The 21,761-nt window shown below is 36.1% G+C and overlaps 1 protein-coding gene across 2 annotated transcripts in view; it reads right to left on the bottom strand.

Moving 5' to 3' along the window:
* Positions 1 to 464: 464 nt before the first annotated feature.
* LOC115455611 (ichor) overlaps positions 465 to 21,761 on the bottom strand; it is a 43,854-nt gene continuing 22,557 nt past the window's right edge. For both annotated transcript variants that reach the window (XM_030184239.2, XM_030184240.2), the window contains one exon: positions 465 to 3,923. In XM_030184239.2, the coding sequence (XP_030040099.1) occupies positions 2,441 to 3,844 (1,404 nt within the window). In that variant the 5' untranslated portion in view covers positions 3,845 to 3,923 and the 3' untranslated portion in view covers positions 465 to 2,440. The remainder of the gene's footprint in view (positions 3,924 to 21,761) is intronic.

Raw genomic sequence — 21,761 nt, forward strand, 5'->3', positions numbered from 1 at the left:
AACCTCTATTGCCGATAGTTTCCATTGGCTATCAGTTTTATTGTGATTTGTTTCGGACAGGGGGTTATGCGTGCACCCCTTGCACCCCCTCTCGGCGCCCATGAATGACACTAAAGATTTATTTACTCAGTTGGTAATATTATTTTATAATTACGGGCCTTAATTTGTGATATAGTTTATATTTGTTCAATATTTTGTATCTGATAACAAAATGTTATAAAAATAATTGTGATGAATTGATAAATAAAATAAAATGAGCGAATGAATAAGTGCGATAATACTTAGTAATGAAGACGAGTGAAATGAGGTATGTGATGAAAATACTAGAATAGGATGAAAATAGTGACAATTAGCCACGTGGAAAACAAAGTTATCGTCTCGTTTTTATTTTGTTATAAGATTAAATCAAATATTGTGGATAAAATATTCTATATAGTCCCATGTATGTTTTGATTACGCATAGTCGTAGTGACATATTTTCATCTTCCAAGTTGCGAAGTTCACAAATCAAATAAATTTCAAACTCACGATAGCCCTTCAAATGTCGATAAGGTTCAATTTTATTTTCATAAAAGTACCAACAGTAACATAGTCTACAATGTAATTTCTTTAATTACCAAATCAAATCATTAGCTATCCTTGGATACTAGAAACAGCTCACAGAGTCCTTAACCCGAGATCAACGACCTAAATTTCGGTGCGGTAACATTAATTAAGCCGATTCGCGATGTTGCACAACTCCGGATCGATATTATTAGTGGTGTGTGGATTTTTTAAAGTTTTTTTGTCCGTCCGCTTCCCGGACGTGGTCGGTTCCGCCGGTTCGCGTGCGCGTGCGGCTGGGCACGGTGCGTACTTTGTTAGTTCGTTTTTATGACGGTAGATGGCGTTGATAGTTTATAATGCTCTAAAATTTGTTTGATACGAGTTTAGTGGTTGAAATGGTTTGTTAATTCTAATTTATTTTATCTGAACAGCACATACGTTTTCATACAAGATATATTGTATGAAACAAGAACATCGATGTCTTGGTATGTGCTATTAAAAAAACAACAAAGATATCTGAAACGGACCATCATATTTTAAATTCTACGTATTGGATTTAAAGTTTTGTATTCCCTATATTTTAAGATCAGCCGGTTATATTTTTGCCCTAATGATAGTATAGTAACATTTTAATTAAATAAATAATTTGATGAATTTGAAATTCAAATGATTCCTGATTATGTTATGCAGAAACATGTGAATTTGTGTATGATTGATGACGATGAAATAAAATGCTCTCAAATGTTAGTAAAATGATTGCGATTAATGCAATTAAAAATAATTTTGATATCATCTAATTAAAATCAAACACAAGTAAGTCCTTACACAAGAAAGGATACGAAATAAATATTCAGTTCTTCGTGCAATGTTTTTGTTTGCACTATTATGTTTACTTATTGTCAGTACCAGTCAAAAAGTGACTATTTACATGGTGGGATTTACCTGGGTTTAATTTGGAAGTATCTAAATTTAGTATAAGGCTTAAGGTACCTTATGAAACCTAATTTGATATATACCAATTGTCTTGTGCGTTAAATTGAGCACATAAGAATGAAAGATAATTAAGTAGCTATATATACATAATATAATTTAATTATATAAATTCTTGAGATTCTTTGATAAATGTGTTTAAGTTACTAAAAAGTAATGGAAAATACTTTATTATTAGCATCTGTAACATATTAAGGTATTGAGTATGGGCATCAAAATTTATGAAGTTATTTTTGACACTGGCCATGTAAAAGAATGCTTTCCTTTTTAATTTTAAATTTCTTTATTTGTGACATTTTTGTTAATTAATTTCGGGCTGTATTGCATCGCAGTACACATTTTGCCCACCTTTTTCACATGTTACAGATGCTAATTCCTCTAACATTTTAAATTAAGAAAAGATATTTGTTAGCCTCGTGAGCTTTGTCATTTCTTTGTTACTTACAATAATTAAGTACCCTAATATTATACAATTAAAACTAAGCAATAATTTGACTAAAAGTATAGGTAATCGGAGTAATCATTCACATAAAAGAATCATAAAATATATCGTGATAAATATATACGTATATTCGAGAGGAGCGCACGACAATTGAGCGAACGCTGTGTCGCGTGTCCAAGCAACAGTGAACTAACGAAGGCATCGACACCGAAAATGGAATGAAATTGTCCTAACAATAATATATAACAAGATATCTACATAAAAATCTGAAGGATCGCTTAAAACTAGTTAACATTGCACTTTTCCTTAGGAATGTTAGACTAACGTTATTATAATACGCGTATATAAATCTACCTTGTTAGTAAGTAACAAAAGGGAATGTACATCAGGCTAAAACGAGGCACTCTACCACGCACACAACCATGCACACACTAAATGCTTTATGTTGAGCCACAACGTCTGTCAGTCCCTGCCGATCCTCTTGTGTATCTGTTGGTGCTTGATGAGGTGCGCCTTCTGCCGGAACGCCTTGGCGCACACGTCGCAGCGGAATGGCTTCTCTCCCGTGTGTGTGCGGAGATGCACCTTTATGTTGGACTTGTTTAGGAAGCCCCGGTTGCAGATGCCGCACCGGTGCACCGGCTTCTCCTTCCCGAGCAGCCCGCTCAGCTCGGCCGCCGCTGCCGAAGGGAATGCCAGCGACGTGCCGTGGAGATTGGCCCCGTTGCCACCTTGTTTCGCCTTCGCGCGACTCCTTTTGTTCTTGCTGACTGGTGTGGAAGTCGTTGTGTGCGCATGCGGGTATCCTAGCAGCCTCTCAGGACTGCAAAGTCCATCTGGCTTCAAACCCAGCGCGTAGTGTGACGCGTACCTGCCGTTGAGAAGGCTGCCGACGCCATCCGTCGTTGACACCGCATTGCCAGGCGGGGAAGACGTCGATATTACGTCCATGCCATAACTAGTGGAGCTCGGCGTCTCTTGCTTCACGGGCGGCCCGTTTTGTAACCGATTGTGCAGCAATGGCATGTACCCATGCGTCAGAAGCGACTGTAACGCTGAACCAGTCTGCGACAAATTTTTTTGCAGGAACTCTGTGCTTTTGGAGTAGTCCTGATTCTTGCACGGGAAGTCTATGCTATGGTTTTGCGGCGGAGGAGGGGTGCTTGGTAACCCAAACTCTGTGAGGTCTTGTTGAACTATCTTTTCTCTATGCTGGCCGCATTCCCCGCTGATCCATGCATCAATATCCATCCAGCTGTCTCTCGAGTCGTTCCGCTCGGGGTCCTCAGGCTGGGATGGCGTCGTCGTAGTGTCCGCGATGGCCGAGCCGATGATCGCGGCGATGTCCTCTATGGAACTAATGTTGATGTCGTACATGTCTTGCTTGTGGTTATCGTCGAACAACTTAGCTGGCGGCGAACACGAGGTTGCGCACGAGTCTGCCGCTCCAGGACCCGATGTCTCCGCAAAAGGCTTAGTTTCTGGCGGTTCTAAAAACGGCTTTACATCCTCCAGGTCGGGAGGCTCCGCGTCAGCAGCGCACGTCGACGACGACACAACGTCGTGGTCAGCTCCGTAGCCACTCTGCGTGGGGTAGTTGTTGTTCTCCTCGGGAAGACGCTGTGCGATCGCGTGGTAGTGATGGCCGGAGATGCCGTTGATGGAGAGATGTCCGGTGTAGCCGGTGAAAGGGGGGAGTGGTTTGAGCTCCGCGAGAGGTGGGGGGGCAAGTAGAGAGTCGATGAGCTCGTGACAGGTAGAGGGCGAGGAGGCAGGGTCGAGCTTGTTGTCTAGCCAGCAGGCGCCAAGCAGGAGCTCGTCGGGAGCGCCGCCGCCCCCCACGCCTGCGACGCCTGCACACTTCATGCCGCGCCTCACCGCGACACCAGAGCCGAGGGACACCCCGCCACCACCATACTTGGATGCCGCCACCCTGCCGTACTATCTGTAACAAACGAAACGTAGATCGTTAAAAATATGATCTGAAATTGTACATTAAAGCGATTTTTTTATATTTTGTGGAAAGGTTTGCCTACTTATGTCAATTTCCTTAAAGAATGACAACGTCGCACTAGGATTATGGATTAAATCACAGCCCCAATATCGACAAACCTGAAATACTAATGATATCTCATATTGTTATACATGCAAGTTTTTCTTACCAAAAATTATTTTTTGCGAACATATTAGTATTAACTCTACTCCTAATATTTATGATAAATTTGAGAAAATAATTTGACCGACCGGCATAATAACTGCGACTATTGAACCACGTCTTACACACTCGGAATGCCAAGTGCAGTATTATTTTACCGGGATAAAACTTAATCGCATGTAAATAAGTGCACGTCATATACAAAGCGGTATGAAACTGCGGTACGTCGGGGCGCGTTTTCCGTCACGCCTCAGCGGCTATCCGTGTTGCAGCCGCGCCGCATTTTACGTTCAGTTGCCAACTTCAGTTGTACTGAAAATATTTGCAAAATATTATGCAAAGTTTATTTCCAATCAGGTTTGATTGTACTGTACAATCACTAGAATTACTTGTGACAATTCTTCCATAAGAACCAGTAGATACTTAAGACCTGACCTGATTCGTAGCCTAGTCAGCGTACAGTTTTAATATCTATTTTTGCCCGCAAGCAGCATTATAGATTTGATTTTTTTTCTAGCTAGTACCAGTATTAATATCAGAGGAATGTGCGCAGAACAATGTCACGCAGCGTGTTCTAGAAAATTCTGGATCTTGTTGCTATTATTAATGGTAGTCTAGACGTAACGTTTATGTTGAAGAGAGCTGCTTGCTCGTCTTGACATAAAAAAACAAGCTGCGAAGTGCTTGTTAAGCTGTAATGCAAACGAAATTGTCATTACGGTAATTACCGTTTCTTAAGTCACTAGTTCATTTCTTATCATTACTAGTGAATTGTGCTTCCTGATTTAGCGGAAGAGTATATTAGAGAAGGCAAATGGATACGGCAAATTGACCCCACTGTACTGGAGGTATGTGGAGAGAGGTCCAATAGAATGTCGCCTGATTACACCTCAGCAGTGGGCACAATCATGCTGGCCTATTGGAACCGGATATACATGTACTAATCACGGAATATATATTTCCAAATCGATAAAAAACAGACTATAATTTGATTTTATGATCTTTTATTTTCTGTTGTGATCCTTAACCTAGTAGAATATGACGATATCGCGGTATAGCGTTCTTGTGCTGCCCTGTTTACTAACAATTAGCCGAGTTAACCAGACCGCCTGACCGCCTCGCAACTGTATTGTAAATGTTCAAACTTTGTTACGATACTGTCTATAGTCGAATTTCTGAGGGCGATGAGTTCTGTTTTGCATATTGTATGAGTTTTATGATTTATTATTTATACATATAACACTATAACAGTTAGAATACTAATGTGATGTTATACAGACAAAGAAGTTAATTATTAATCTGATAAAATAGCAGTTGGTTGCAATACATCTTTGAGTCATTTCTGTGAATTCCCGCAGGTTGCATATAAATATATCCAAGCTCTAAGATATAATATTGAGCAATCGTATGGCCCGTGACAAGGGTGCAAACAGTTAATGATGAGAAATGATAAGAAGAAATAAGTCTTCATTGTGATAATATGAAAAAAGTCAAAATCGGTTCATCCGTTTAGACGCTACAATGGGGCATACAGATAAACAAAGACGTGAAACTAAAGATAGACATGTCATTTCGTCAACGGTTCAAAATGTAGGAAGATATAATTGAAACATAACGCACAGTGAAATTCGTACAGCATGAATGAAATGAATGACCAGGATCGCAGAATGCTGGAGGGAGCCGAGTTTGTTGATTCTAAGATTGCCGGTGGCCATAAATTCCTATAAATTTATTTCGTTAAATATGGTAAAGCATCACACTCTCACGGTCACGATGATTACTGACCTAATAGGTTATTTGCCTTTCATAAATTTGTAAGAAGTTATTTTGTCCCACACCGCCTTAATTATTCCAATAAAATGTGAACTTATCAAAGTGAAAATAAGTTCAACGTCCACGTTACAGTTTTCATAACCAGGCCGGGAGATATTTGGCAAAAAACTGATATCCTAAGTGCCCGTGACTGCACGCACTCCGTTGGCCAATGACACGCAACACCTAACAAAAAGTAGCATGCTATTAAAATATAGATTTGTCTCGGCTGCCAAGAGCGTGGCCTTGGTGGTTTTCGCAAATGCAGTGGAAGGTTGATTGCGCGGGTCGACGGCCCGCGGCGCTCAGGGTTTAGCGGTTACCGGAAAAGATCCGCATTTTTTCATCTGTGTGCGGGTCTGTATAATAGTGGGTGCTTTTTTTTTTAATTTTGTAATGTTATTGACCTGTTAATATTTTGTAAACAATTGAATTACTAGTGACGTGATTAGACAATTAGATTGTGTGATTAATAATCGTATGTAATAACGATGGTGTTATACGCGATTTTTTTACACTATATTACCGGACAAGTAGGTTTTAAAGATTTATTATCCAAACCCCTAATCTAAGTCGAAGAAGTTCATTGCCCAACATTGAGCAAAATAATTACTATAAATTCTTCGAGAATTCCACAACACAACTGTCAAGTGACAACCCTGAAAATATGACGCAACATCGGTCAGTCGTACAGAAAAAATAAATTTCAACCAAGATTGCAAAGTAAACGTGACAACGGAGTGAGACAGATCCGAAAAAAATACATAATGGTATACAATACCGATGCATTAACCAACAATTAACAAGAAATGTGCAATGGAAATTAGTTTTCACAATATTACGATATTATAAATGCTTTGTTGTTATATATTTTCGTTATTTAGTCATGTGGCGTAAATGTCATGTTGAATAGCGAAACATTGTCCTTCGGTAAGAGTCAGTGTTTTGTTGAACCATTGAAACCTCGGAACGCGACTAAAGTGTATTTCAACAGCTAGTGCCTTAAATATAAACAATAATAATACATAATAATATCAGCCCTGTATTATAATGCTGTCCTACTGTTGGGCACGAGGCCTTAGTCCACCACGCTGGCCTAGTGCAGATTGGTAGACTTCACACACCCTCGAAATTCCTATATAGAACTACTCATGTATGCAGGCTTCCTCATGATGTTTTCCTTCACCGTTAGAGAAAGCGATAATTCACGAAGAATACACACATATTTTTTTAATAAAGTCAGAGGTGTGTGCCCTTGGGATTTGAACCTGCGGACATTCGTCTCGGCACTCCGTTCCACACCCAACTTGGCTATCGCCGCTTTAATAGAATATAAACAAATCCATGCTTAAATAGATCTTTTTTTGCCTTGTCACCTAAGAAATATGTACTGCTAACCATAAAATTTGTTAAACAAATTCAAACTTCAAATCGCTTATATATGTCAAAAGGAAATAATTTCCGGGTTTAAATTATTAAGAGATTTGTACAAAGAAAATTAATTTAAATTATGTGCACGTTGAGTTTTCCTAACTTGAGCTTACATTATAGCTATAAGTTATAATATTTTAATTATTGTAATCGTAGTGCTAAGTCTGCTGGAAAACCAAATAAATAAATAAATAAATAAAGATTGCCAGACGTTCGAAGCCGCGAGCAATATCTTGTCTTCATAGGGCTATTATATACTTTGTTTTTTATTATCCTGCTACAGCAACACAATCACTTAACGATAGCTGTCTGCTTTTCTTACCTACAATGGCTTAACGCTTCCATTCGTAGAAACCTAATATTATAGTTGCCTATACTAAGCAATTCGTTACACTAATGCTAGGCAATAATAAATGTAATACCAAAATATCGATATAATTCTAATCGATACCACATTATCGATATCAAACTATACTCTAACCAAGCCTTTGTTTGAGGAAAATATGCAGATCCGTATCCCATTTTAAGATATCCAAGATCGTTATTTCCGCTCTGCTGGTTTAACAGTGAAAGTCTTTGAAGTGTGCCATCTCAAAAACTGTTGGTGGAACTTTACATTTATCGCACTAAGTAATTCTAACAATCATTTGAATGAATCATTTTTACTCTTCAAGAAGTGTTAGTTAAAATTTGTACCAGATTAGGAAACACTTCCTATCATAGAACGTAAATAAATATGACGGACTACGGAAAGATATATTGTTAATTTTTATATTTACCTACACACCTTATGGCTTGTACAATTATAATTTATTTAATTTCATTCATGCTGGCTACTCAATAACTCATTATCGAATAATGAAAAAACGAGAATAAATTTTCGTTATAAATTCATCATGTGACAATTTATTCTTATTGGAACAAAATAAACAGATGTTACATGTCGATTGTCGTAAATATAAAGACACAACTGTTTCGCATGACACGTGTTTTTAAATATTTGACTTAGTTCTGTCTGTTTTTCTTACAGACTAGTTATAACTAGCGGATCCTTATACTTTGATCAATTACTGGGATAAAAAGCCCTTGAAGTTAATGTTCTTTTTGAAATCAGATTAGTCGAAAGATCAGCGCGAAACAAAGAAGCAATCTGTTCAGTTTTATATATTAGATCGCTGGTGTCTGAACTCAAGTGCATTAGCCTTAACTCATGGGAGATTCTGGCAAATTTTTTTAATCTTTGAAGGACGATACGAGTTTGTTGTTCACCTGATGGTAAGCGATACGACCGCCCATAAACAGTAGGGACACCATCCAACAACTTGAATTACAAAGTATTGTTTGGTATTTTACAGCGCCCGCAACCTGAGACATGAGATGTTAAGCCATGAGAAGTCACTTTGATGCTTGGCAGCAGAAATAGATATTGCGGTGGGCATTCTTAGACTGACTCTCTTATATGAGAGATCTACCTCCAGATCTTTGCGAAGCCTTCATACCCGATTTCCAAAGGAGGGTAATTTCTTTATTTGTACCCTTTGCAAGCGTGAGGGCCTGAGCAGTTGTCTTATTAGATTAAGTTGCCCAATTCTCACTTTAACGCATATCGTAGAAAGAATTAGGTTTAAATTTAACAACTCTCCTGGACTTTACCACTTGAGTCAACCAAATGTGTTCAATTAAAATTAAACATGATTAATAAGACATTTGTCTTTTGTTTACTTAATATTCATCATCATCAGCCATACAAAGACCACTGCTGAACACAGGCCTTAAAGATTTCCAGACGGACCTGTTAAATGATTCCGTAAGATTGTTGTTCTAATATATTCTCTTATTTTTTTTAAGTACTGCAGTTTTTGCTTGCCATTTCTAATAGAAGTCGTTTCGATTAATAATTATCATGCTCATCGCGACATTGAATATATTTTAAACACCTATTAGGTACTAACTCGAAAGTCAAATTGGTGTACGTTTAAGTTGAAAGTTAATGAGGTCTAATATTCTAATTTTAAGTATATAAAACTGCAGAAGATAAGTCGTGATGATAAACTTCCAACTTTCGCATCCGACCATCCTTGAGGTAGGTTTAAATCGAACTCCGTATACTGATCAAACATCAGGCATCGTTCTATTGTGAATCAGCACCGTGAAAATCGAAAACCGGTCCCACTTCCGACCGTAACTCGGCGGGTCAAGGTTGGAATTTGATTACAAAGAGGCCGGCGCTTGCGACCTAACGTTTCCGAGAGTCGGTTTACGCCACTGACACACTTCCGTGTGGGTACCGTTAGCCGGCCCTGTTTCGCTCGCATACTGTCTCTTTCACTCTCGTTCGGTTTCCTATCTCGGTCTCGCTCGGCCCGCGACAAATTTTCAATGCGGGCGCTGCGTGTGGGTTGACCCAAAAATTTATTTCGTGATACCATTTTTATACACATATTTTTTTACGAATCCGCCTCTGTCGTGGCGCGGGGTTGCGTTTTGTTGGTCAGTGTGCCGCGTGGTTTACGTTCGGCAAGTTTTGACAAGCATTTTCATATAAACGTGGTTTGTGACTCGCGATAAAAACTTAACCGTAACTTTGTTGTTTCGGTTTGGTTCATTCTACCGGTTTTTGCATTGTGCTCTAAATTGGTTTGTTATAACAATGAGATGTCGGCGATAATTTGTCTCGATTTGATTGTGTTGGATTTGAGGTCAATTTTAAGTTTTTTGGTAATACTCTTTACAGATATTTTAAATGTATTTTGTAATTATGATTTTATCATAATACCTATCATGTTGTTAGGTCAGTTTAATTTACTGAAGCAAAAATAAATTGGTCGTTTTTCAGTTCTTATCTTAAATAAAGATGGAAATTAAGTCTGTATAATAAGATCCAATTCAAATGGTTTATTGTCAACTTATTCGATCGTTTGAGTTGATGGCCATTATTGAATAGATAGGTAGGAGAAATATGTTGCCCATAGACCCATGAATGAAGAAGTTACCGATGTAACACTGAGGAAAATTGAATTAAACAGAGTATTTTATACATACAAAGTAGATAAATCAAATTACACCTTTACCTCTAAATAAAATTTTTTTTTCGTAGCCCATAGTTTTACATACATATGGATGTTCTGAAGTATCGATTTGAAAGAAAATCGTACGTGTTTGTAATATTGTCATGAAAGGGAACGCGAACCGATTGCATGCCCGCATGTCGATAAATGTGTCTAATTGGGTGACACAAAGCGCTTTCTACTATACAATATATTCATATGATTTTTTACTAGTTGGAAAAATGTGACAGTCCGTCCATATTCCGATTTTTATTTATTCCCCAAATGTCCAACATCAACTTAGACAATTTTGTAATAATGTGGCCCTTCACTGCATACTTTACCCTACGTCTTAAGGTAAAGAACGCAGTGATTATGTCTTAGGGCCTAAGACATCAGAGACTGTGGTCAAGATGCCTTGCATCATAAAAAACATAAAATGCATGCTATCCCTAGGATATGTTATTTCCATACATAATGTTAGCTTTAAATATTGTAGAAAGATTTCTTGGCTATGGGGATAGATAAGAGGCATAATTGCAAGTGGTTATTTGATTTAATTTCATTCAAACACGACAGTGACTATAATTCGATGCTTGGAGGTAAAATATACAATACCTACTGAGACAGATTTGTTCTAGAGTTTCCCGTCCGTTCTTCTCTGGTACTGCTTTCCGAACTAGTGGTAGAGTTGATATTAACGGAGCCTAAATAATGTTTAACATTTTATGGGTTCGAATATTTCAATTTTGTTCGCGAGAAACTTAGTTATATTATACCGAAATAGAATTACAGGGGTTGCTAAGCCGTTTCCAAAACACAATTGTATGCTACAATAAATTTCTTTAAATCATTAACACCCAGTAACGTATTTTTAAAGTTTTATAGGCCATCATAAAAGTAACTAAACACCGTTAAACTCAAACCTTGCAATTTTTTACTAATAACTTAATGACTAACTGTTAACATTGTTTCCCAGGCGGCGCGTTTCATCCTCTAATAGCCCAATATGTTTGTCCGTCCGTCTGTTTGTAAAGGCGCGGGTACCGTTACGAGTAACGACAGGTTTTTGGTTACAAGCGGGCTGAGGCTCATTTTTGAGGTCTTTATGAGAACTTGTTTGAAATAGGTACATTCGTATAACTTAACCTCTGAATAATTAATTAATATGATGGTAACATTGAATTATATCTTGTTTCAAATTATAGAACGTTAATAATGCGATTCTTTTTTCGAATATCGATGTCATTTTATTTTTAAATTTCGAATTGAGAAAGAAATAGGTTTGTGAATTGTTTTTTGATTCGGAATTAGACAATAAAAGTTAACTTAATACAATACAATTATTATGAGGATACAATAATTCTACTATTTACAATTAGTCAAGACACTTCTATTTGTATTTACCAACCTATTCCAGAGAATCAAATATAATATAAATATTGGAATTATCAATTCCATATTTCCCTTATAAACAAACTGGTACAAAGAAATGGTTAAAGGATATTGCAATGAAATATTTTTAAAATAAAAGAAAAAAATTTACAACCCATTTCTTAACGAGTATCGCTGATGCAATAAAATGCAAACTACTTTAAAATACGAACATAAAGGTGACACCAGTTGCTGTCATACAAATTATATTTTCTATATTAGCATTAAAATGGATGTTTTCATTGAAAGGTTGTTTACTTAAACTTTGTTTTGCATTAAAGGGTTAAGACAACTAATTTTTTTTGCTTCAATACTTTATGGTTATGTAAATATTGTTCATATAATATGTCCAAATTCAACAAAAGATTGGTTCAAGAAAGAGACAATTATTGTTTTGTTATTTAAATATATTCTGAACAATATGGCAAGATGAGTTTGCTGGCTCAGTAGTCAATGAATTGCCTTATTGCTGCTGGACATTGCTGCGTTAATAATTGAGATTTATGCGTTAGAATAATCAATACATAATATTATGAGAATTTGAATATCTGCGACGGACAAATAGCGGTCACCGTACACAAGGTGTTAAAACCCGCCGTAGTTTCCCGAGTAATTATGTCGCGTTCCGGGATCAGCCTGCGTATATCTGGTTGCAACAGGCCGGCATAATTGTGCCGACTGCCGAGGGGTAAGCATCTCTTGTCAGTTAACATTCTATTGGACGCAAATCCACGTACAATCAGGTGTGACTGCCACGCCCATATATAAAAAAACGTGCGTTCAATTTTAATTCATAACTCTGCGCTTTACAATTTATAAATAATTACGAACAGCACTTTCCTCAAGACGAGCGAACATTACAATACTTTTCACGTGTATAAACAAATATTTTCATTCAATTTCGCCATTCACCTTGTATCGAATACGTTTTCTATTTAACAGCGTCCAACAATTAAACATAAGTATTAATGTTGGATTAATGTCGGATATTTCCTTATAGCGCTGTTGTCATGAAAATTACCAAAATTACATAATAAGTAAAGGTAGGATTACTACCTATTTCTTGTTTAACCCGTTAGTGGGTTGCCCTGAACATGGTCGCTTAATTTTCAAGGGTTGAGAGCGTCTAAAACGCTCATCCAAAAGTATAGTGTATTAGCTTAAGCCGACACTTGCCAGTCTAACAAACATATTGTCAGCATAAAAAAAATCTTGTAACCTTACATGGCACGATATGGGTGCGTTACATCACTGACCTAAACAGGGAAAAAGGCGTGATACATATGCATGTATTGTAGGATATTTATATTTCCAAAACAAGACCAGTAGATATACGACAAAGCGTCATTGTTACATGGTCGAAGTTCCAAAGGCTTGCTAAGCGCTTTGCTTCCACTTTTATTGTGCGGAGAGCCAAATTGTAGAATTTGTGATCGTCGTGTCTATTTCCGTATAGATACACTTTGGTTCTCTTCAAAGTTCCAAGGTTTGCGAGCGCCTAAACCCCTTACCCAAGTCCGGTGTGTTTTTATGAGCCGGCTCTTACCAGGCTAATAAACAAATTGTCAGTTTAAAAAAAACATGTCGCGAATGAATCGGGTTCTTCTGGGAAAGCGTGCTTGGCCTTAGACCGCATCATCCCTTAACCTCAAGCGGATAGCAGTCAAACGTGAGCCCATTTGGTATACAAAAATATATAAACTCTCTAGATTTGGAGAGCTTTGGTTAGGTCGTTAGTTGCATAGTCACAAATCTACAACATTCTAGAAATATATCCACAGATATGTTTCACCTAGTTCGATTGTAAGACTAGTTTTTCTTCTCTTTTCTGAAAGTAAAGTATGGTAAACCGGTCTAGATAGAGATGGTCGATATCAAACTACCTTACTTAGCTAAGTATATGCGTAGGTATGTTTAATATGCTTTCAAATGATGTTATACTCCCGAATGTCGACATTGGGCCGTAAGACCAGTGAAACCAAGAAAACCGTTCCACTCTGGTATATCTCTTATATTGTATAACGGCGGGTGGTTGTGAATTTTTTAATAAATAGTTAGTCTCGTATTGCGCCTTTCATTGCTAACACGTCGCACAAAACACTACAATATATACTACACTCAAACTCCAAGTGATGGTAGCGGTAACGCGTTTTTGCCCGCGAAAGAAATGTAAGGTGCTATTATCTCATCTAATAATATTTTCATTCATTTTTATTACTCAGTTATTTTTATTACTAAAAAAATTATGTGTGTATTCTTTGTGAATTATCGCTTGCTTCAACGGTGAAGGAAAACATTGTGAGGAAACCTGCATACCTGAGAAGTTCTCTATAGGAATTTCGAAGGTGTGTGAAGTCTACCAATCCGCACTAGGCCAGCGTGGTGGACTAAGGCCTAATCCCTCTCAGTAGTAGAGGAGGCCCGTGCTCAGCAGTGGGCAAGTATATAATACAGGGCTGATATTATTATTATATTATTATTATTACTCAGTTAAGGTCCCATTGCAAGGTACAGGTATCCTGGCATATAGAACTGATTACCTGTCCAATAGAATGAGTGCCAGATTATTATTATATCCCCAAGACACAAGTATCCTGGCATATAGAACTGATTACCTGTCCAATAGAATCAGTGCCAGATTATTATTAAATCCCCAAGAAACAAGTATCCTGGCATATAGAACTGATAACCTGTCCAATAGAATCAGTGCCAGATTATTAAGACAGGTGCTGTTGACTTTAATTTGTTTGTTGAAAAAGACCTGTCTGCTATATGCTTCAATATAATTGAACGTCACAATAATTGGAACACGAAATCGATTTTATATAAAAATATAAAATTATTAAATAATTTCACATCCATAACCATCTACTATTGTTTGAAAATAAATATATACAACTCTATATTTGATACAATCGAACTCTATGTTTGAACCATCTTAAAGACCTTTTTAAAAAATCTAAACAAAGACAATTTAAAACCCCACAAAAAAGTAAATCCCACATCAATCATTCCCGAGTCCCGTGCCCGGGGGTCACCGACCCGGTCGTCCTTCGGGCCGCGGGATAGCCCGAGATCCGAGTGGGTCCTACCAAATTTACAGTTATGCGTAGGGCTGGCCCTTTTTATATTATTATAAAATAGTAAAAATACGTATTGTTTGTAATGTTTGAACATATACAGTCTTACTTATAAACTTGCTTTACGTTAAGAGATGGCTAAGAATTGATTAAATAGCTGTCAAAAATATCACTGGTTTCCTAGTTTATCTTCTATCTATATCTATCTATACTTATAATAAATCTGTAGAGAGGTCAATTCTGTACATGAAATATATTTCCAAAATAACTATCAGGGGGTGATTAGGGATCGATACTGATGCCAAAAATGCAATTAGTAAAATTTTTGTCTGTCTGTCTGTCTGTATAACCGTTATAGAAACAAAAACTACTTGACGGATTTTAACGAAACTTGGTACAATTATTTGTCATACTCCTGTGCTGGTTATAGTATACTTTTCATCACGCTACAATTAATAGGAGCAGAGCAGTGAAGGGAAATGTTGGGAAAACGGGAGAAGTTACTCCATTTTTAAGCTTCCGTCGCGTGTGCAACCTTAATGGTTAAAGCTACACAGAAATCATGTATGACGGAAATGTTCTCCTTAAAATTATGTAAAAAATATCCCACGACAGCATATGTCTATCTTTTATGGTTGACTCACAATAACACGTGTAACTCCCGATAGCTTAGCAGTTCGAAGCTTTCTCATTATATTTGTCTACTCTTACGTTTATAACACTCTCAGTCATCCCTAATTTAAAAAGTTAACATTATTAATTAAATATTCCATAAAAAAGAATCATAGAAATCGGTATAGAAACACCAAAGTTAAACATGAAATACGCTAATAATAAGCCATCATGCGTGAATACTGAATCATGCTATAAGGATTATTTTTGTATATATATAAGGTCGCGAACGCACAGGCAGGCGGCTTGCTTGGCACCTAGAGGCTAGCGAATCACCTAGCGAGTAGCTTCGTAAAACGAACATTCTCGAGCGTTCGCGACCGGCTCCATTTTTGAAGTCCGAAATCCACGCGGGCGAAGCTGCGAGCGGAAGCTAGTCCTTATTAAGAGGCAAGATGACGGGTTTTGACTTACAGCTGGCCGAGTAAATTTGGGTTTTAACTAAGCATAGCGATGCAATTTTTTTTATAAGTTAGTGTCAAGGACTTGTTTAATTATATTCTATGTAGTTGTCTGATCGTCCAGAAAAAAATATTCGTCGGATGTTCTATAGACGGGCTTACAATTAAATTGTTCTTTGTATAGAAATGAATCATTAGAAGAACAATCACTTTTCTGTTCTAACCTTGTTCTGCCTACAAATAGTAAAAGATAAAAAAAATTGAATTGCAAAGGATTTCATAGGCCTGCACTAATTTATCATCAAGTTAATTTCAATTCTCAAATCTCCTCATAAATTGAACAGAGATGTTACTTATTAGGAAAACTCTCTCATACGATATACTTATCTCTCATCTCATACTTAGCTGTATATTCAATTTTAAAGTCAAGAATATATACATTTAGATTCACGTGATGATATCTTGATATATCAATTACAGGTGTCTTTAATCATAAATATTTGTTAAGTCTGTTTCGATTTCTAAAAACACTGTTTGTTCTAATTATAATGTCATATGTGTTGAACAATACAACGGCCTTGACAAATTCAAATATAAGAATTAGTTTAAAATCCACGAGTATAATTCACACTTAATTAAACCATCGCAGTATCATTAGGCCGCGTGACATAGCGGTCAAACAGTAATTAACGAAAAAAGACGCTGGTACGACATTTTTTGATCCATAAAATATGTTTAGGTGGTATAAATTCAATAGGTTTGGATGCCGATAATGTAATTCTTGCATCTTAATGTGGAATCAGGATTAATATGTGTGTGATTATTGAATTCCATTCGGAATGTCCGCTTCCGTTACCCGATCCTCGTCTCATGTCGCCATAAATACAAAGGCACAGGTGGTAAGCAAAAATACATAATATTATAAAACAAATTAATATCTTTAACTTCAGTTTTCGCACCTGGTCTTGTCTAAATAATGTTCATGTTGTTTGTAGAGTTGAAGAACGACATATCAACCTAAAAGAGCAGTTTAAAACCATTATTGTGATTAAAAAAAAATTGTAGACAATATTACAATTACTATTATGATTTAAAATATTTTAGCGACGAGCAGAAACACATTTCAAATCTAAAAACCAACGATTTTTATTTTATGCCTAGATAAATTAATAGATACGAATATGGTGTAGACAACCCTGTGCGGGGTCGTCGTCCGAGGCGCCACGTGGCTCGGAGGCTCGACCGGCGACACGCGTGGCCTTGGGGAGCGACCGCTGAATATGAATAGCTTATGTAACACCCGCTTTATCTGCCCGGCCGCCATCTTACTTTATCATTCTTTTTTTGAAATTGCGAATTGCAAATGGTTTATTTTTAGAACATGTTTTTGTTATATCTTATTGTAATAAAAAAAAACGATATTTTTAATCAGAAGTTAATTTAGGGTTGTGGAATTTATTTTTCATCGTGAGTGTCCATTAGAATAGATAGTCTGTTATGTTTATGTAAAATATTATTGACAAATGTATTGTTAGAGCCATAAATGTTGTATGATAAAGTAAGCAATATTTATTGAGTTATTATACTTTTTATACTATATCGTTTCAGAAAACAAGAAGTATAATATGAATTTAATGTTAATGTTCTGACATGATCGTTTATTCTGTTTTTCATAGTAAGTATAATTTAATATGTTTAAAGTTCAATTGAAAGACATTTTGATTTCAATAAACTTGATCCCAATACAAATAACAAATCATTGTACAAAAATGTGTTCTTTTGAAATGCTAATAATTGAAATATGAAGAACAAAAACCAGACTTATTTAAAACCCAATACTTTGCTAGCGTCGATACCATTCTACAAACATTTAAATTCCCGCCACTCAAAACAAGTCTAGCGTTTACAATTAAACTCATAATAAAATACCGTAAAATACGTTGGAATTTTTACATTTAATAATTATAAAAAAAAAAACGGAATTTAAAAGCAGTTATTTTAGCTGTTCAGTGTCAGTCGGAAGCAACGACAGGTTTTATTAAATCACGCACACACACACATTGTGGTGCTTGAGTGACGTACGCGCATCGTCTCTAGACCAGTTGTGACGTAGGGACACTCCTGTTGATCTACAGGGTGTTCCTTAAATGGCGTAAACGGACTTTTATTATGAAAATATATTTTTGATTACATTATTTGACACAATTATTAAATTAGGTTGCTGACGGAAGAAATATATACATATTTTAATTTTATCATGACCTAATTCCTTATTCTAGTTCATCGTTTATAGGCATCGCAATATAGAGCATTATTACTCCTTAATAAGTAACTCAAAATAATAGTTTTCGAAAACATAAGTAACTGTAAAAATATATACCAATATTGTACCTCTCCTTCCCAAACTTTCCAGCATCACCAAATACAAAGATACTCAAGCAAATGTACCAAAATAAACTAATAATGTGGTCAATTGTGTTTTATTATAATAGTTGTTCGTTAGTTCACGATTGCGGTTAGTTGTGTTCCACTAACCAAGTTTTTAGCTTGTAAAATGATTGGCTAACGCTTACGGTTTACAATTATTTTGCATTTTTTATCACCTTAATTAAACAAGGTATTTAGTGTTGCAAATGTTTCGTTATTTCGTATTTTAATTTTCTTTCTTTGACAATAGGTAAAAAAATTATTAAATATTAGTGTAGTCGTCGAGGTTGCGCTACTGTCTCCTTTATTTTCAATTTAATTACAACTAAAAATATCGGCTGAGTAACCACTACTGTCTGACAGGAATGTGAAATGGCTGTATTGCCTTTGGTAAGTAGTAAAATTTAATTAATGACAAACAAATTCTATCATATTTCCAAATCTACCTTTTTTACTTAAACATCGACAAAATTGAAGGTAATTTAGATTAAGACCAGGAGACCTATTTCCCCTTCCTTGAACGTGTTGCTATAAAAAAAAATATGGTTAATTAAAGATTTTTAGCGCACCCTGTAGTTGCGTACAGGGCCGGCGTCGTGTACTATCCAGCGGTACAGTTATCCATTGTTTACGCAGCCAGTCCGTCCGTCCGCACGTCTCCATGCTAATCCTACGCTTTTGTTTATATAACACGTTTACTTCATTACTATATCTCACGTATATTATAAATACATAAATTTGTGATATACAGGGTGTTGGGAGTTTCCTTTTATGACAGTTATTTCGTTTTGTGTGACGACGTATCAGTGGCGAAGGGTAAAATTGTCCAAAAGGGAACTCGACACAACAGATACATAGGTTCTAATATGCATGAATCCAGGTCGCGTATCGTTCTAATAATAATTGGATTTTTAACATAATTACGAAAGCGAAGTCGGCAGGAATCGGGTTATATGGACTCTTCGCTACTTGTACCTATTTCGGATTAAAAGCTTCAGTACTTTCTTGTTTAAGACATATTCATCAAATTTACTTTAATAGTACATCCGTAAAGTAGTTTTGTATCTACAGATAAGTATTTCATTAAATAAATAGAATGAAGTAATGAAAATATGAATATCTTCAAACTCTACATAATCACAATTCAACTTTAAAATGGTGACTTGATTTCATCTATAAAGAACTTTTTCATTTTAGTACGGAGTTTTAAGAGGCATTACATTTTTATTACTGTCTTCCTTCCTAGCAAAGGAAATATTTCGTTCCACCCATTTTCCATGCTGTAGCGTGTTATAATGCAGTAATATCTTTTAAAGATTCAAGAGACTTTTTATAGTAGGGGTCAGTAAGTCAATGAGTCACCAGGTGGTTGTCGTTTAACATAACAGCCAATGGAAAATTTGGTTTGATACCGTTGGTAAATGGCGAATGGAGTTCCAGTAATCTCACTGATCCAAGCAAAATTACGTTAATAAATGGTGAATTATGGAGTTCCAGAAATCCCATTGACCCAAGCAAACCAGACACTAGTTGCGGTGAAGGCTTCACAATAACCAGCTTTGTTTTGTAAACTTGTCGATTCTCATGAATTTCTATATTAAAAATGTACATTACTTGAAAATACGCTTTCGCTATTGTATTTTATGTTTTCCATATATGACACGAATCAGGTTAGTAAGTCCGCGCTGAGGTTTTACTGTAGATATCTCAAGTGCAGTTCACTTTGCCGTTCCCTATAAAAAACACTTAATTTGCATTTGCATATATTCAACTACATTTTTTGCACATTAATTTTAAATCTGATCAAAGTTTAGTCTATTTACAACACGTTTAAGTAATTAGTCTCATAAATCTTGTACATTGTAATAATTACCCAAATTATCATACTAACGGTAGTTTTTAATCAGTACGGACAGACAAGTAGAGCAGACAACGAAACAGATTAAACTAAATTAGATGTCTATAAATTATTTTTGGTTACTGAAAAACTTGAGAATAAATAACAGTGTGAAATTAAACTAATTTTCGGATTCTATCGCGGTTTTTTATATTTTAGTTTTCTTCCGACGTTTCGAAGACTTTGCAGCCTTCATGGTCATGGGGGGGCGGGTTACATTCAATGTCTAAAATTCGCGTAAACATAAGAAATCATTAAATAACAGTGTGTTCAGACTACTTTTTCTTCTATTTTCTGAAAGTAAAGTGTGGTAAACCGCTCTAGGTAGAGGTGATCGATATGTAAGTACCTTACTTAGATAATTATATGGGTAGGTAGGTGTAAGGGGTTTTCGGATGATGCTATACTTCCGAGTGTCGACATTGGGCCTTAAGACTAGTGAAACCAACATGACCGTTCCACTCACCCTTCAAGTGCCGTAGTATGTATCTATTTTAATAGTTAATCATATAGTTCCAACCAACCAAACCTATCAATAGATTTAGCGTCCAGTAATAAACTAGACATGCGAGTTCGTTGACCCCCTGTATAAAGTATTATGTTTTTTAACTACGTTAGCGCACACGCATCGACGCAGGTGTAGTCCACTGGCAGCGAGCCGTGGTACAAGTGTAAGCGATTAGCGAGTTGTTTCTCATTGTAGTTTATACCAAGTATTAATTCAAGTTTAAATTTTTAAGTACGTAACGTTAAATTTATTGAAACCTGTAAAATATTATACATTATTTAGATTCCGTCAATAATAACTCTACTATCAGTTCGGAAAGCTGTTTTCATCAGAAAACAAGAGAAAAGTACCTCCGATGTTGCTTTTTGAAAATCAGTCTAAAGTATAAACTACGGTACATGAGACTATTTTTTTTTTGTTTTACCACGAAGTATCTTCTGATCACATTATATTCGAACACCCAAGCTAAACTATGAACGGTATTGTCTTCTAACAATATTCGCATGTATCGTGCCGGCTAGATTTACTGATCTGATTGACCCCAGAAAGGGGTAATATATAGAGATTTTTCAGAGATTGATTTATCCAGTTGGTTACGAAATCTAGCCAATCACATAGCACAATTGCTGTCTACATATTACAGTATCGATAATCCTCACGAGTCGAGTTTCTCGCTTGCTTATTTATCGAATCGTAGTCGCTTAAACTTCGCACCATACACCACTAACCGCCTCGGCCAGACAAATGAGTAGTATCTTCATACAAAATATTCATTTTTTTATAATTGTATTTACATTATCGGCGAATCTTGTACTTTCATATCCTTTATTTAATAAACATTAATAATTTTCACTTGGTTTATATTAATGTTTTTAATATGCACTGAACATAACAACTATAGAGAAAATTAAGTACTTTA

Source organism: Manduca sexta, chromosome 28 (assembly GCF_014839805.1).
Source record: "Manduca sexta isolate Smith_Timp_Sample1 chromosome 28, JHU_Msex_v1.0, whole genome shotgun sequence".
Classification (NCBI taxonomy): domain Eukaryota; kingdom Metazoa; phylum Arthropoda; class Insecta; order Lepidoptera; family Sphingidae; genus Manduca; species Manduca sexta.